The sequence below is a fragment of the Lissotriton vulgaris genome, chromosome 12 (assembly GCF_964263255.1).
Source record: "Lissotriton vulgaris chromosome 12, aLisVul1.2, whole genome shotgun sequence".
Taxonomy (NCBI): Eukaryota; Metazoa; Chordata; class Amphibia; order Caudata; family Salamandridae; genus Lissotriton; species Lissotriton vulgaris.
In genome coordinates this window covers 154,218,972-154,236,253 of record NC_141700.1, presented here as the reverse complement: position 1 = coordinate 154,236,253, position 17,282 = coordinate 154,218,972, and the positions used below count along the sequence as shown (strand labels likewise).

Sequence of the window (17,282 nt, the reverse complement as noted above, 5' to 3'; positions counted from 1 at the left end):
AGGAGCTGTAGGAATTATTTCAGCATGCGCAGCACGCTGAAGCAGGACCCCGTCAAGGCTTGGATCTGCGGGAGGAAGGAAAGTGAGCTGTCAATTTTAATTCCTAGGTTCTTGACACCATCTTTTGAGGATCCTGGATGAGGCCAGTTGCTTTCCCAGCAGTCTACCACAAAGTTGTGGGGGACAGCTCCAAAGGTCACAATCTCTGTATTCTCCGGGTTGCATCTAAGGTGATGCAACTCCAGCCAATAAAAGACACCGGTGAGACAGTCAGCAATCTCCTTCTCATCTAAGTCCATGTCTTTGTCACATGAAAACAACAGCTGTGTGTCATCTGCATACGGGATGACCTTCGCGCCAAAAGACTCTGCCAACATTGCAAGAGGAGTCAAGTAAACATTGAACAGCATAGGACTAACAGCCGATCCCTGTGGCACTCCCACCAACAGAGGCCTGGCATGAGCTGGAAAAGGAGGCAGCCAGACTTCTAGCGACTGTCTATCCACGAATGCCAGCAAGTTATAAGCCTGGTGTCCGATTCCAATTTCATGTAGGCGTTCCAGCAGCTTGAGGTGAAGAACCGTATTAAATGCTGCTGTGAGGTCAAGTAGTATCAGCATTGCTTTTTCTCCCCTGTCAAGGATGTTGCGGATGTGCTCCGTCACTTCCAGAAGTGCTGTCTCAGTACTAAATTGAGGGCGGAAGCCAGATTGTGTAGCATGATGAATACCGTTGGCTTCCAAATATATGGACAGTTCACTTCTTTCTCCAGAACTTTGGGCCAGAGAAATAGGCCTATAATTTGTAGCTAGCTTCGGATCTGCCGAATGTTGTTGTTTGTTGTTTTTTTTAGCAGTGATACGACTTTTGCTTTTTCCACATGGAGGGAACTACCCTCGAACCCAAAGAAGAGTTAAAAATATGGGTTTCAGAATTGTTAAATCGTTGGTGCCGCCATTGTCTAAAACCGTGATAGAGCGGGGGTCAAGGGGGAGCCAGATTTAAGAAATTTTAATGATGCTAAGGACTGAGCCAAAGGGATAGGGGTAAAGGCATCTGTGGTGGCATGCGTGCATAGAGGGGGAACTAAATCAGCCCTCGATTCTGCACTGAGGGAACAGGAATCCCAAAACTTTTTGGAAGGGACATAATTTTATCATGAAAGAATTGGTCAAGCTCTTTGCACCAATCCATGTAGGGGATGCAGGCTCTCGAGGTGACCACAGGATGCAAAAATGTGTCAACTATTTTAAAAATAGCATTTGCTTTATTGTCCGCTTCCATAACCCTAGCATCGAAAAATCTTTTTTAGCAAGGTGCAGTTTAACTTGGTATAGCTTTAAAGTAGCTTTGTAAGCAATTTTATCATCAATGGAGTATTCTCGTCTCCATATTCTCTCCATCTTCTTACATTGGCCCTTACAGAGACTAAGTTCAGTACTATACCAAGGGGCAGTTGGGCAATCTATTGTTTGAGAGAACTTTTATGTAGGTGCTTGTGCGTTCACCGTCTCACGAATCCAGCTATTCAGCAGGACGGTGTCACAATCTACGTTTCCTGTCATAGCTGGGGAGGAAGAAGATAGGGCTTGATTAATAGCCTCTAGTTGTAGTTTATGATCGGCCCGATATGTGGAAGGGCCTCTACTACTACTTATGGCCGACTTACTGCACATGTGAAACCATGTAAAAGGGATATGGTAATGATCTGTCCAAGGGAGAGGAGTTGACACAGGAGTAACTGAAAAACCTGATCAAGAGTATGACCAGACAGATGGGTGGGTCAAAAAACCCCTTGTTTCAGTCCCAGCAGACTCAATCTTCTGTAAGGCAATGGTTTCTGGCCCTATAACATCTAAATGAATGTTAAAATCTACCAATACCATGACGTTAGTGTATCTCACTGCCCCGGATGCCAGGCTGTTTTCCAAAGAGCAGAAACACTTGCTAGCCGAACCAGGAGGTCGGCAGACAAGTACACCTGCTACTGACTGATTTGATGAGAGGATGAGGCTGAAACCTAAAGCTTCAATCTTGTGGAGGTCTGCTAGCTCAAAGCAGGCACATTCATAATCTTGTTTTAATATGATAGCTATCCCTCCTCCTCTACAGAGTCACGGTCCTTCCTAAGGATTCTATAGTTGGTGGGGATGGCTGATGCCAATATGGGGTTGGATGTAGCCGACAGCCATGTCTCTGTGAGGAAGAGCACATCTAGTTCCTCATCCCTAAGTAGATCAAATAGAAGCGCTTTATGTTTCTGAAGTGATCTCGTATTAAGTAGTGCTGCCTTAAACTTTATCCGAGTGGTCACAGTGACTGAAAAACTATCACTCCGCCGAGTAAGGGCCGGAAGAGCAAGAGTCCAGGTGCAGTTAGGACAGACAAACTCTTCACAGTGGGTGCCCGGAGACCAACTAGTTGCACATTTCATCTCTTTAGCTAGGTTGAATAACACTACCTTATCATAACATACCTGCTCTGTATTAGCAGATGGTATTTGGACATAATGGCTGGCGCTGGCCGCTTCCGGGAAGCAGACAGGCGTGCCTTTGGTACGCCTTCGGCACACTGCAGCACGATTTATATGCATAACTTCGGGGAGGACAGAAACACTAGAGCAAGTCCCTTTACCAAGATGGCACTTCCCCCAAGTCTCCTCCCCACCTGGCCAGACAGGGAGGGAAGCGTGATCGCCCTGAAACCCTCGGAACCGGTAGGTGCAGGAGAGATTAAAGTGGCAGCAGATTAAAACCAGAATGCCGATTAAAAAATAAGACACATAGTCACATCAGATTCAAATTCAAGTACAATTCATTAGAACAAAGAGTGCAACAAAATAGTAAAGTGCAGCGTGCAGCGAGAGAGAGCAGAGCTACTTGCTCTTCAGAGCCCCCAGAGCCTTAATGCGTCCGCGCTGCGACCCGATTTATAGGCATGAGTGCAGGCCTGAGGGGTTACCTCCTAGATTGCTCTGATCTATTTTACTTAAAGGGATATCATCCTTTCTACAGCGTACTGAATGCCCTTCTAACTAGCTCTTCATATCTTATATTTAGTCATATATAATTTTCATCAGACGTGATGGAATCTCTTTAGCACGTCAGGTACCTTCATTTTCAAAATGCTGTATTGACTCAGGGGACGGGGGAGTTGATTATTATATTATTTGCATATGATTGAACAGAGGAATGATGACTGTAATGTCTATGATATTCCATGTATGAAAATTAATAAAATCTGTTTTAAAAAAATTGGAGATAACTAGAACAGGTATAAACTACAAAAGGATTCAGAAATGAAAACTTGCCACACATTGATTCAAGAAATAATTGAAAAAAAAAAAAAAAGAAGGGAGTACAGCTCTCACGGATGCTAATTTTGTGCTAAAAAAACAAAAAACACGACAAATGAGCAACCTCTCTACCACAAACAATATAGGCGATTTGAATGTATGACTGTTTCTGAGCACCAGGTGTGCCAAAGCAGGATAAAAAGTCAAGAGGACAACAAAAATAATTTACAACAAAATAATAGGTGTCTTGGGAATTTACAGGTTTGTGTACACTGAGGCTAGATTTCTACTCAGTTTGATACATCAACATTTTCTTACCATGCAGTCCATGAGGATGAATTTGAGATTGTCTTCGTTGAAGGCCTGATGCCCATTCTTGTCGTAGGCAGACCATATATTGCTCGCAATGGCTGCCGTCACCCGAGCATCGGTGTCTCCATAGCCAGAATACGCAAGAAGCGAACCCTCATTATTAAGAAGCCTATGAATACAAACAAGAAATATAATTCAGAATTAAAAAAAAGTTTTTGGGGGCCCTAAAGGAGATCTTCAAAGCAATGTCTTTCAATTGTAGGCAGCCCAGTTGTCAACTTTTTCGAAGTTGTAGACATTCAATTCAAGAAAATCAGCTAAGTAACTGTTGTTTATGTTCAAATTAACAAAGTCTCTTTTTTGGTTAAATAATAATAATAATAAATATAAGGAATATAGGACATTATTTCCACCCATTTTCTATAGATAATGAGCCTAGATTTAGATATATACTGTACAAAATCATTCAATTACCAGAACGGAAAAACAATGAAAAGAAAATATTAATGTAACAAAGGGCTTCAAACTTTTGGGTGCTGAGACCCTCCTGTCAACATTTTAATTCGTAAGGACCCCCTCCCGACAAACATTTCTAAACATGATGGTACAAAAATAAGCAGTCACCTAAAGCTGTATATTTCAGCACTCATCTGTGCGTACTTGGAACAGCAAATATAAATAGAAAGCACTTTTAAATTGTGTTCTAGGGCTGACTCAATGATCCAATAAAGATAATTAAAGGGAACAAATACATAAAAGTCCCATTACAAATGAATGCATATGATTTTATTTACAATCCTATTTAGTGTCAAGAGGAGGCCTTTGCAGGCTCTTTAAACATCAAATGGCCGATATTTTTCTTATGGCAACCCTACTTTATATTTCTTTTCATGAAATGCATTCTCACACAACTGCAGTAAATGTAAATAACAAATGTAGGGAATAGGCAGAGTGGGGTCCCAGGGGGTACTGGAACTAGAAAAAAACTAAGCCTCAGTAACCAGCACACAAAAGGTATGTAAATATGCAAATGGTCTTTAACGACCTGTGAAAAAGTCAGGCGTTCCGGGCTGCGTTGGAGATAAGACTGCAGACACAGCCCAGCGGAGCCCACAGCAGCTCGAGCGGAGGCACACTATGGGGGGTGAGCTGAATCCCTTATAGTCCTATGCGCATGGGCAGAAGTGTGACCGTGAATGCGCAACCCCCTTTCCATCACTCCACAGCCCCCCTGGTGGTCGCGCACCTTACTTTGAAGACCCCTGATGTAAGAGTATCAGGATGAAAGTCCTCTCTGTGAATAGATGATGTTACAATGCAAACAATTACAACGCATGCTTTAACAAAGCAGTTTTTACATCGCAACTACAATTACATCGCAGGCTTTTACAACGCAAGCCATTACAACACATTTTTTAAACTACCATTACAAAGCATACCATTACAACGCATGATACTTTTAGAACAACAAGTGTTCGATAGTGTAGGGGTAAAAATTACTATTCCCATGTAAAACCAAACCCCATACCCACCCTAAAACTAATAAATCTCCATTATTTACGTAATGGCATGCATTGCAAAGGCAGCTGCGTTGTAACAGTTGCTTTGTAAAGTTAGTGCATTGTAATGGATATTTCCCCCTCTCTGTGCCTGGCTCATAGGATGCGTCTTACGTGTCTCCATGTAAGCTACCTACTTGAGATACAGATCCTAGGGATATGGCCAAGAATTGCAAGAAGCCTCTTGCTAGTTCAATTTCACCCGTATGGAGGCTTAGCATTATTATGCAGAAGATGCTCAGTCTGTAGCATAATAAAATAAGGAGGAGGCTCCATCTACTGATACAATATTGCGGCTCCGAATCAGGGAAGTTCATGGCACAGAGGTAACCTAGGAAAACCTTCAGAGGGAGAACAGTAACAAGCTCCTCTACAAAAGTTCCTAAGTAACACACCCATGGAACTGGTTCTGGAGCCCATTCTTCGGCATCTAGAGTCTGTGTTACTCATGGACCATCCCAAGAAAGAAAACCACCTCTGACACATAGAAAGACTGTTAAGGTCCTACGACCTGAAAGACTTTTTCTGCGAGGCAAAGAGGAAGTGTAGAAAATGGGGACAATCGTAACACCTCAAAGGCACTACCCTTCTATCCCGCACAGGCCAGTATGAATGAATCACTCTGGAATCATTTTTGGGTCGTACCCAGTGCATGCATGATAAGGGTATCCCGATAACAAGCGTGTGATAAGACTGCACTAGGGATCCAAATTCATCCGGCTTTTTGTAGTGGAAGAATAGACACTTGCACTGGGATTAGCGTTCCCTTAAGAGTTGCCATTTTTGGCTGCGTTTTACGGGAAACATCATTTACTACGAAGTAATTACCACTAATAACGTTTTCCACGAGTCACTTACCACGAAAACGTCTTTTAAACGCGGGTGCCTTCCACGACCTCCACTACCACGCAAGTACGTTCTGCGTGGGCTGGGGGGGGGAAGACGTGGTATTCCTTCCAGTCGTAATGCGTGGGCTTGGGGGCTGGGTGCTTGGGGGGTCTCCCCCCCAAAAAAAAACCAAAAACAAAGGAGCAGGTTACTTAGAAAATAAAAATACGCACTTCAGTACCACTGAAGAAAAAGGAAAGTGCCTCCCCCAAAGACGTGCCGTGTACGTCAAAATAGCAGTCCGTTTTTAATGTTGGTAGACGTGTTTTGACGCTTGTTTCGATGGTGGATGGAAGCAAGGGCTGCTGGTGAAAGACGGGAAGGTGTAAGGTAAGTAAATAATCTTTATTTAAAATATATAAATATTTAAGCGAACAGTAAAATAAAAGAATTTATAAATCTAGGGTAATTTGTTGTTTTTGAATGTTGAAAAAAAAACGATCGATTGGGTTAAGCAGTTACTACAAACTCTAGACATACTTTTTTTGCCTATCAGTTTCATTATGTTTCATTTGTGCTTAGTGGACGTTTCTACGCGTGTTATAATCCATTGTTGTAAATTCCAGCGTGGTAAAGCCACTTGCGAACTAAAATTCGCGTGGTAATGCCATGCGTGGAACTTGCAATCGTGGTAAAATCATATATTCCGTTTTGCTTATGGAAAAAACAACACGATAACTGAGCCTAAAGATTTTGGGACTTTGCAGCAGACGGGAATCAAAGGCTTTTTTTTTTATCTGTTCAGTGGCAAGCAGCCTTTACCCAGGATGGTCTTCCTGGGCCTCTGGTTGGTTGAGAGTTTGTATTGTTTGCCTCGGTTAAGAGGTAGTGCTTATCAGGATTTAGAAGAGTGGGTATCTTGCGATCCTGGAATCCCTATCAAAGTCTGACCTTTTATATATTATCTGCAAACTAATAATGGAGCTAACATATTAAGAAAGTAAATCAGTTACATGCCGATGAGTTTTCCAAGTTACTCTTAGGCTGGCAAGCAGATTGCGTTCAGGCTTCCTTCCTCTGCTGCATCACAAAGAAAAACATGATTGTTTACAATGTTGGTGGTATGTACCAAACGGACCATACGCGGAATGAGATTTGTACAAATCACCCATATTCTCATTAGAAAGGCATGGGAACATCAAGGTTAGCAACAGATAACCCTGTGCTTAGGCGAGCAACCGTTGCCTTCCCGACAATCCATTCTCTCCACTCTTTAATAGGTTGTAAAGTGTTCTAGAGTGTAAACTGGTAGTAGGGACATGACGAGACATAAGTAGGCGTTTCATGGAATCAAGCTGGAAGCACACTAGTAGAAAACAGTCAAACTGGCACATGTTGCCTTAATCTGTGAAGCTGTTCTAAGCACTGCACAGTGAAGTACAAAACAAGGGCACAGTGGACGGTATGTCATATAAAGTGCTACAAAGAGCTTTTTCAGTTCCACAATTTCTACAAATACTACGTTTCTGGTTTTAAACCCGAGAAATTAATGTCGCCAGTTACTCATATTGCTCTCATTCTGAACAATATATTTGTTTGTAAAGTTTAAAAATAATCCGATTATATAGAATTGCTCTACTATTCATTGTAAGCTGGACAGGGAAACTGCACATTCTCCCATTTAATATGCTGTTCCCTCTGCACTTTCATTTATTCAGGTGTAAAAGAAGAGAACTAAACTATGGGGCTGAGCTTCAAAAACAAAAAATGCAAATACATTTAAATATACATTATTTGCATCTGTCTTGTGAAAACAGCCATTTTAAACGCAGGGTCTATCAGCAAACAGCTGCCTGCCAAATGCCTTCGTATGGATGTGATGCCATCTGATTCAAGGGTCATCTAATAGCACTTCCGGTTTGCCGTTCGGGGGCTGATGGGGCTCAAAGGTGTGTGAATTCATTTCTGCTACTCTTGTATTTAGGTGAACCGATTATGCTTGCAAAAAATATTTGTAATGGTGGCGGAGGCACTTTTAACAGCACAATCTAGAACAAAAGCATTATAAATGTAATGCTTTAACATCACCCTATCTTATTACTGGAAAAGAGGGAACAAGCCAACACTGTAGGCTGTAGCTCCTGTTGGTTAAGAAGCAGGAGTGAAAGTTATGATGAGGTGGGAAGCTACAGCACACACAAGCCCAGCAGTTCATGGTTGCCTTAATTCCCTCAGCTCTTCTAATCACAAAGGAGTGCAAGCTCACCCAGAGACAGTCTAGTGGTCAAGTCAGTCTCCTGGCACCCCAGCTTGATTGCTCATTTCTGTCATCCGATTAATTCACCCAGTCACGTGGCATCACAAAAAGTGGAGAACCAACTTGGAGGAACCAATTCAGCTTGACCAAGAAACCATTTGTATTTGAAAGCAAAAAAGGCAACCAGTGACCAAGCCAAAAAGGTCTGGCTTTGATCATGTGACAACATGTGCTAATACAGGCATGCAGTGGTGTATTCCCAAGATTTCCAAGTGAAAGCACATTAAAAGTCAGGCCAGTTGGGTTCACCTCGGCCTGGTAGTTGTTACTATGCTATCCGTGGTAGTGGCATTGTGGTGGTGGTATGGTATGGGTACTGGTGGCTGTATGGAGTGATTGGTATGGGGTCCCATTATTGACGGTGGTATGGTATATTTGGTATTGATGGGGTATTGGTTCAGCATGTGCCAGATAAAGAAATGAATGTGACCAAAAGCGTGATGACTGAGAGTAGTGAATAGATTAAAAATCATTGTTGCAATGTAAGCACTCCATAGAAGGTAGGATGACATACCACACTGCCTTCAGCATGAGGCAAGAGAATAATGCTTCTATGGGTGGTGCCAAAAACCAGGCTATGTATATTTTAAAGAAACAGGAATTTGTAATCATGGTAGGGCAACAGCTAAAGCGGTTTGAAGTCAGATTTTTATCTCACTAGCTCCCCCTTCTAGGTGGTGGTTACTCTTGATAATTTCCCCCAGATAATAATAATAATATAAATGGGGGGGGCATGTGTTTATATATATGGGAATATAAATGTGTATATACCTACATGACAGGGATGTTTATGTCCATCAATAAACATGTAACAGGTATATGCAGAAGCACATTCATAGATACAAGGGACATTTTAACTGGAGAAATGCAAGATAATATCAGTCAGTACATTGTACATAATAAACATGTACATTTCTGTGTAAAACAGACGTGCACATAAAATTTAAAATGTGTACATAAAAATGGTATATATCGCTTGATACTCATGTACTGATTTCCAAGCACTGTAACTAGATTGTATTCATTTCCCCTTGTTTGCTCTTGCAGTGATGGAAGCATCTGTGTGCATGTGAAATGTATGGCCATCAGATGAATTCAGATATCAGCAGAACATTGATTCACTGAGCCGTCTTGGATCCCATTCACAAAGAGGCTGGTTTCAGCAGAAGATGCAAAATGCATATCCAGGAGAAATGAGCCCCTATCCTGGCTTTCCCACTGTTTCAAACAGTTCGGGTGGACGTCAGTTTATGTCATTTTTTTTTCTTAAAGGCTCTTGGGATGTGCAACGCCTTCTGGGTGCACATATTATGTCTCTGGTCAAATGCAAGTTAAGAGGATGAGCTCTGGAAAGTAATGCAAGACAGCAGAGGAGGAAAAAAAGCCCAAGGACACAAAACCTTCAACTGCAGTCTCTACAGTAGGACTGTCATTCCAAAACCGATTCTTTGGATCTAGGCAAGACTAAAACTTAACCTATGACTGGGGTTGGCAAGAATGGAGCTTGCAGAACTGGGCAAAACTCTGGCTGCAGCACTGGGGAAGAAGCAAAGAATACCAAAGCATGAACAAGCCTGAAAAGCTGAGATAAGCAAGTATCTCCTCTACAAACTGGCTAAACTTTATCCAAATGACAGGAAAAAGCTTGTTCAGGAGCAACTATCTGAGAGGAAAGAGCTGGACTAGAAGTAACCACCTGAGAGGAAAGAGCTGGCCTCGGTGTGCTCAATCAACAAATACAGGTTCGGAGAAGAATCATACTTTTTGCATGGCGTTTACGTATGTAATGCGCGTTCACGTTTGGACGAGGTTCATTAAGAGAATGAGCATATCCATATATACTACAATGGACCAAATTCATTTTTTTGATTCATCGTTTGCTTTGATTCTTTGCTGGTGCATGTGTAGATGTATGGTGTTTAAGTCCATTTGTTGTGCTGGGTCCAGTCATTCCACACAATTTTTTAGGTTCATTGGATGTGTGTTCAGATGTCACAGGACATGGATGAAAGATACAATGTGCTAGTACTTCCAGAGTCGGGGTTTCGAGCTGTGAAGCTGCACTGGCATTTGTTCTTGCAGCACTTATTTTCTATCTAGAAAAAAAACTTTTTTTTTAATCTAAAACATGCTATTTGAAGAGGGGTGAGCTGTCGAAAGCCAACCCAAGAATTAGCAGCAGGAGGGTGCAAAGTTCTCACTGCTGAGCATCCTGCCGCCTCGCTCTGGTGTGAGCTTTATCCGCAGCCCGCCTGTCGTTGCCCCTTGCTGTTGGATTTGGACTGGGCCGTTTCGGTTGCAAGTCGGGTTAGTGCCACTATTAAAGTTCCTGTGGCTGTGAGCTTATGTACCATCGTTGAGAGAGACCCGCATTTGTATTTAGGGGGCATGATACTTACAGTTTTGGTAGTTCCGCATCTACCCAGCCCCAGGTTCATCGTCTGTCGTTCAGGTGCCCAGTGTGGGCGCAGCATCCAAGTTCACAATGAACACAAGGATTAGGAAACCAAAGGCAGATCCCAATTCAGTCACTTCTTCCTAAAGTCTATCAAGTATGAAGCAGGCCTCCGAGGCAGACAGACTGAAACCTGCTCCACGCGGCTGCACAAGAAAGCACCACCCAACAGGGGGGACATCAGCTACGGGGTCAGAGGCTTCCACTCTCCGACTTAAGACCCTAGGGCTCCTCTGTACCCAGATCAGTCTTTCTCCTCAACATGAGCAACCCCTTCCGTGTAGGGTAGGTGGAATCCAAACAGCCGCTTCCATGTAGGGTAGGGGGCATCTAAGCAACCCCTTCCATGTAGGGTAGGGGGCATCTAAGCAACCCCTTCCGTGTAGGGTAGGCGGCATCTAAACAACCTCTTCCGTGTAGGGTAGGTGGCATCTAGTGTGACATTGATCCACATTCGGTCCATCACCTGTTTTGTTTGGCATCTAATAGCCCCTTCCGTGTAGGGTAGGTGGCATCTGGTGTCTGACGTTCAAGGGTCATCACACATCGACATAGAAGACGGGGCAGCAGACACACACCGCACACCAACGCAGATGTCTTCTAATGAGGGAAATCTGCTAAATAAGGAAGCTTGGTTCAGACGGTTCTCTCTGGGGGACTCCCACCGGGTGCTTGGATGCCACCAGCTCAGTCGCCGGATCCCTTGTGCCTTGTTCACCGGACAACAGTAGAACACAAAACTAGCACAACAGTCGAGCTTTATGACATCATATACACGTAGCAGTCATCCGCACAAACAATAACATCCCTGCGTACGTACGATGGATGCCACACGGACCCAAAGATAGTACTTCGCATAGGGATTTGAATATATAGAAGAATATCTTAACTGGCGGTACTTTGCAGAGGACAGGCAAGTTATCCATATATTGTCCACAGGAGGGCAGCATCTTTCCATTAACTCATTCAGGTCTAACAATCAGGGCCGACATTACAGGAGTACACTTTTCTATTAAGTCCCGCCCCATCCCCTCCGAGGCTCCAACTCGTTTCCTGTGCTCTCAGGTTAGGCCAAAGACGGGCCATTTTAACCGCTCTGGCATACGCCCAGTAGGGAACCTATACCAACTACGAGTTGTAGGCACAATTTCAGCAACACTTTTAAAAGCACAAAAAAGACCTTCCTCTGAAGAAAAGCAAAATAGAGTCGTAAATCTTGTATTTCCCAAAGGAGCGTCCAATTGTAATTAACATATATTTGTGTACACGATTTCAAGAGTACCATATTTACTTGTTTATTTATGTGTTTTGTATCATGACCACAAGTCCCCCTACTATTACACTGCAACACCCACTGTAGGAAGGTGGATACCTGACTATGGTTACCCCAGATTTCTTTGCCTAGTGTTTAGCTGGTTTTCGACTTAGTTGGGCTGGGATCCTGCTAATCAGGGCCCCAGACTATCTGCTCTCTCTTTAAAATGGACTCCATGCACCCTAGGTACATCTCCAATTGGATACTGGGTCACCTTATCAGCCCCTGTACAGTGTACTATAGGTACCCAGGGCATAGGTGCAGCCAAGGCCTACCAGGGGCTGCAGCATATCTTTTGCCACCCTTGGCTGGCCATCCAAACTGACACAACTGGCTGATCACTCAGCTGGGGCAAGGTGGTGTAATCAGCCCTTGCTTAGATATAGTATACCTATGTCTAAACTTATATCTGGACACATATGCACCTGTAAGTCACTCCTATGGCGGGCCTTATCAATCCTGGAGGCAGAGTGCTTGGTTTTAAGTGAGAGGGTGCTCTAGCATGAGCTGAGGCTGTCTGCAGCTTTCTGAACCATGTCCTTATAGCTGTACTAGGATATTGCCATACCATATACTCTTAAGTGCATTATGAACCTCTCGGTTCAATGCTATCTTTGGTTTGGCTTTATCCAAAAATGTTGTGTAAGGTGTCATACGCTTTGGAATACTACCCCCTCGCCAGTCCTGGCGACGGGGGTAGCATTCCACCCTTCTAGAGGGAGAAGACATGTTACTTTCCTTAAACGCGGTTGAAACAAACCAGAGCCTCAGCATCACAAAATGGATGCTGCTGCCACAGACACAAGTTAGGCCTCCTGCTGCTGACCGAAACTCCGGCAGGGGAGGCCTGGACAAAAGGTTTCCCGTCACAGGGAGGTGCTAGCACCACCCAGACAGGAGATAGTGGATTGGGGCAGGGAGGGCTGAATGAAACTAGACACTGCCTGGGGCACACAAGGTGTCCCATGCATAGTCCAGTTCAAACCGGTGCTGGGGCACTCCAGCCCCAGTCTGGCGCGAAACTGGACAAAGGGAAAGGGGTGTAACCACCCCCTTCCTGGGTCCCAACCATTGGAGGGACCTAGCAGGTGATCCAGCCCCTTGATTTGGAATAAAGGTAGGATCTGTGCCCATAGACTTTAGATCATCCTGACTGAAACTTTGATACAAAACTGTGGACCCTTTGACATCCTACTCGACGTAGAAGACTGAAGAATCTCCCTTGTGGTCAAGGAGTGACCACCCTGCACAAGCAGGCACCATCAGCGCTCAAAGGTTTTCTTTGTTGTTGCTCCCGCCGGAGCTCGAATGACAGAGACCGACAAGACCTGGACTCCCAGGCTTCCAACAGCCCGATACACATCCCCAGCAAAGCCGAGACCCGTGGAGGTGACGTGAGACGTGGGACCGGCCCTCTTGGAAAGCCAGCGAAGTGCTTCCTGTGCAGCTCCCGAGGCACCCTCGAAGCTGTGCATTGGGGATTGAGAAGCCCCAGCCCCGAGCAGCTTTTGCACCGAAGATCACCTCTCCACACTAGAGTGCTGCGTGGGGCCCTTTTGCATTTTCCGGTCACTTGCCCGTTGGCTAGTGGCCTCTGTGACGACAAAGCTTCGAATTTTCACTGCTGGTCTGGTTGTTCCAGACTGGCCCTTGCTCCCCTGAAAAGGAGCAGCCCATCAGACCTTGCTGGTCTGATCCAGAAGCCATCTCAGATTCCTGTGTGGGTTGCATTTGCCAAGGCCTGTTGACTCCGATTCGAGAACCGACACAGCCGACAGCGAGAGCCTTCGTGGGACAGCCTGTGTCCACCTACTGGTCGTCGTCGATACTTCCTGCTCCACGTGGCAGAGGAGACAAACTTCACGACAGCACCTGATCGCAACCCGACATCGCCTGGTTCCTTCCTGGTTCCATCCTGGTCAGTGGCTAGTAACTCAGACTCTGTCCTTCTGCTTTCAGGTACTCTACATCTTGGATCCACCCTTGGATCCAACCGGACTCTTCTCTCCTGGTCGCCTGCAGCATCTTTTCACCAAGGCTCCATAGAACTCCACGATGAAACCCAACGCACTTTGACACCTATGCACCCCCTTCCTGTGGGTGAGGTAACGAGGGTACTTCGGTGCTCCTGTAGAGATTTACATCCCTAGTGTCCTAGTTTAAGTGGTTAAGTTCTAGTCCAGTCGAAAGACTTCCAAAACTGCAACTTTCTAACTTTAACGCACCATTGACTTCTATTGGTGCACGCGGTTGCCTATAGACACTGCACCCGCATCCTGTGGGCCTCCCCCGACCTAACCTTTGTTAGTCCAGTGTAGCCCCAGCGATTCTCAAGGCCTAGGCCTTACCATTGTTCGTGACGTGGTTCTTATACCACTATTTTAGTATATGGTTTGAGTGGCCACCAGGGCCTATCCAAATTTGTGCAACTTTTGTATGTTATATGAAGTTCTTTGTTTAACGCTTGTGTTTCTGTCCTCATAAAGAGTACAGGGGAATATTCTAGTAATAAATACATATATTCTATAATATATAACTTGTGTGGTGTCCTTTCATTTGGTATTAAAAGGATTGCATATGGTAAAATAGCTGGCTTCACATGCCCTCTTGAGTTTAGCCTAAGACTGCTTTTGTCTATGCTACCAATAGGATAGCTGGTCTATAAGGTTGACTTACAACCAATCACCATAGGGGTCGTTTGGACTGGTGCAAGGTGCTCACTCGAATAGTGAACATCATATACCAGGCCAACTTCTCACACCCACCAAGTTATAGAAAGGACTACAGATTCTTGGTTGCCATGCTCCCACCTCAAGTTATCCCAACGGATAGAAGCGTGCAGAAGGTCTTATGCTGCTGCTGCTGCTGCTTGGTGATCTTGTGTGGAGGCATCAGGAAAAGCCTCTTGTAAAATAATTGTTTTCAAGCTCTTCTTGGAGGCGAGCAAGCTGGAGAGCCAGTGGTCCTAATATTTGGGTATGGACAGGAGTGACCTGAATTATCTGCGTTATTGGCAACCAAAGTCCGGACATCAGAGAAGGTGTGATGTGAGTGGAAGTGCTTTGCTAGGGCAGAGGAACGGATGCATGAGAGGGCGAGGAGAATACATATCTTGGGGGAAGCACTGCGGGGCATAGTCAGTGCGGGAATCTAGTCAAGGTGCACAGGGTCAAACGCTAGGTAGAGTGTGCCCAGGTTTGAGAGAAACTCGTTTAGATTGTATCACTCTTAGATCACAGTAACAAATTAAAGCCTGTAACAACCAAAAGGGCAAAATCAGATCTCAGAGAACTGGTGCAAGTAACAGCAAGGTAAAGCACAGTCTACATACTGGAGCAAGTAAAGCTACTGTACAACGTTTGAAGCAATATAAGAGGAAGAAGAGACATTAAAAGTTTGTTTTTCGATGTTCTTCGAAAGTAAGAAGGGTACATTTATTCTGTTTCAAAGAGTCAGGCAGTTTCTGGTGGTAAATGCAGCACAAGTAAAAGATGGCCGTGTGAATCTAAATGGGAGTGGCATGACAAGCCTTAGGCCTTGGCTGGGTTGCTCCTCTGGACTCAAGCTGCTCTAAGCCGAGGCCCTAAGGCTCTGCTTAGGGCCTCGGCTTAGAGAGGGAGACAGAGGGAGGGAGACAGAAAGAGAGAGGGAGGGAGACAGAGAAAGGGAGAGAAAGGGAGACAGACAGAGGCAGAGAAAGGGAGAGGGACAGAGACAGAGAGAGAGACAGGGACAGAGAGAGGGAGAGAGACAGGGACAGAGAGAGGGAGAGAGACAGGGACAGAGAGAGGGAGAGAGACAGGGACAGAGAGAGGGAGAGAGACAGGGACAGAGAGAGGGAGAGAGACAGGGACAGAGAGAGGGAGAGAGACAGGGACAGAGAGACCGAGGCAGAGACAGAGAGACCGAGGCAGAGACAGAGAGACCGAGGGAGAGACAGACAGACCGAGGGAGAGACAGACAGACCGAGGGAGAGACAGACAGACCGAGGGAGAGACAGAGAGACCGAGGCAGAGACAGAGAGACCGAGGCAGAGACAGAGAGACCGAGGGAGAGAGACAGACAGACCGAGGGAGAGAGACAGACAGACCGAGGGAGAGAGACAGACAGACCGAGGGAGAGAGACAGACAGACCGAGGGAGAGAGACAGACAGACCGAGGGAGAGAGACAGACAGACCGAGGGAGAGAGACAGACAGACCGAGGGAGAGAGACAGACAGACCGAGGGAGAGAGACAGACAGACCGAGGGAGAGAGACAGACAGACCGAGGGAGAGAGACAGACAGACCGAGGGAGAGAGACAGACAGACCGAGGGAGAGAGACAGACAGACCGAGGGAGAGAGACAGACAGACCGAGGGAGAGACAGACAGACCGAGGGAGAGAGACAGACAGACCGAGGGAGAGAGACAGACAGACCGAGGGAGAGAGAGAGAGACAGACCGAGGGAGAGAGAGAGAGACAGACCGAGGGAGAGAGAGAGAGACAGACCGAGGGAGAGAGAGAGACAGACCGAGGGAGGGAGAGAGACAGACCGAGGGAGGGAGAGAGACAGACCGAGGGAGGGAGAGAGACAGACCGAGGGAGGGAGAGAGACAGACCGAGGGAGGGAGAGAGACAGACCGAGGGAGGGAGAGAGACAGACCGAGGGAGGGAGAGAGACAGACCGAGGGAGGGAGAGAGACAGACCGAGGGATGGAGAGAGACAGACCGAGGGAGGGAGAGAGACAGACCGAGGGAGGGAGAGAGACAGACCAAGGGATGGAGGGAGAGAGACAGACAGAGGGAGAGAGACAGACAGAGGGAGAGAGACAGACAGAGGGAGAGAGACAGACAGAGGGAGAGAGACAGACAGAGGGAGAGAGACAGACAGAGGGAGAGAGACAGACAGAGGGAGAGAGAAAGCTTGTGGGATAAAGGAGAGTGGACCGCCAAAGAGTGGAGTAGAGTGTTATGGAGTGGAATACAGTAGAGTTGAGTGGAGCAGAGTGTCGTGGAGTGAGTAGAAGGTTGTAGAGTGGAAGGGAGTAGAGCGGAAGGGAGTAGAGCATTCTACAGCGGAGTGGCATGAAGTGGTGAAGAGCACAGTGGGGTGGCGTAGAGGGTGTTGCGTACAGTGAAGTAGACTGTCGTAGAGTGAAGTCGCACAGAGTGGTGTAGTGTAAGAAAGTGGATTGGCAGCGTAGTGTAGAATCGAAAGGC

At 45.7% G+C, this 17,282-nt stretch overlaps 1 protein-coding gene across 1 annotated transcript in view; it reads right to left on the bottom strand.

Annotated features, from left to right (window-relative positions):
* LAMTOR2 (late endosomal/lysosomal adaptor, MAPK and MTOR activator 2) overlaps window positions 1-17,282 on the bottom strand; it is a 90,648-nt gene that overhangs the window by 63,111 nt on the left and 10,255 nt on the right. Inside the window, exon 2 of the mRNA XM_086947651.1 lies at window positions 3,614-3,776. Coding sequence (XP_086803777.1) covers window positions 3,614-3,776 — 163 coding nt within the window. The remainder of the gene's footprint in view (window positions 1-3,613; window positions 3,777-17,282) is intronic.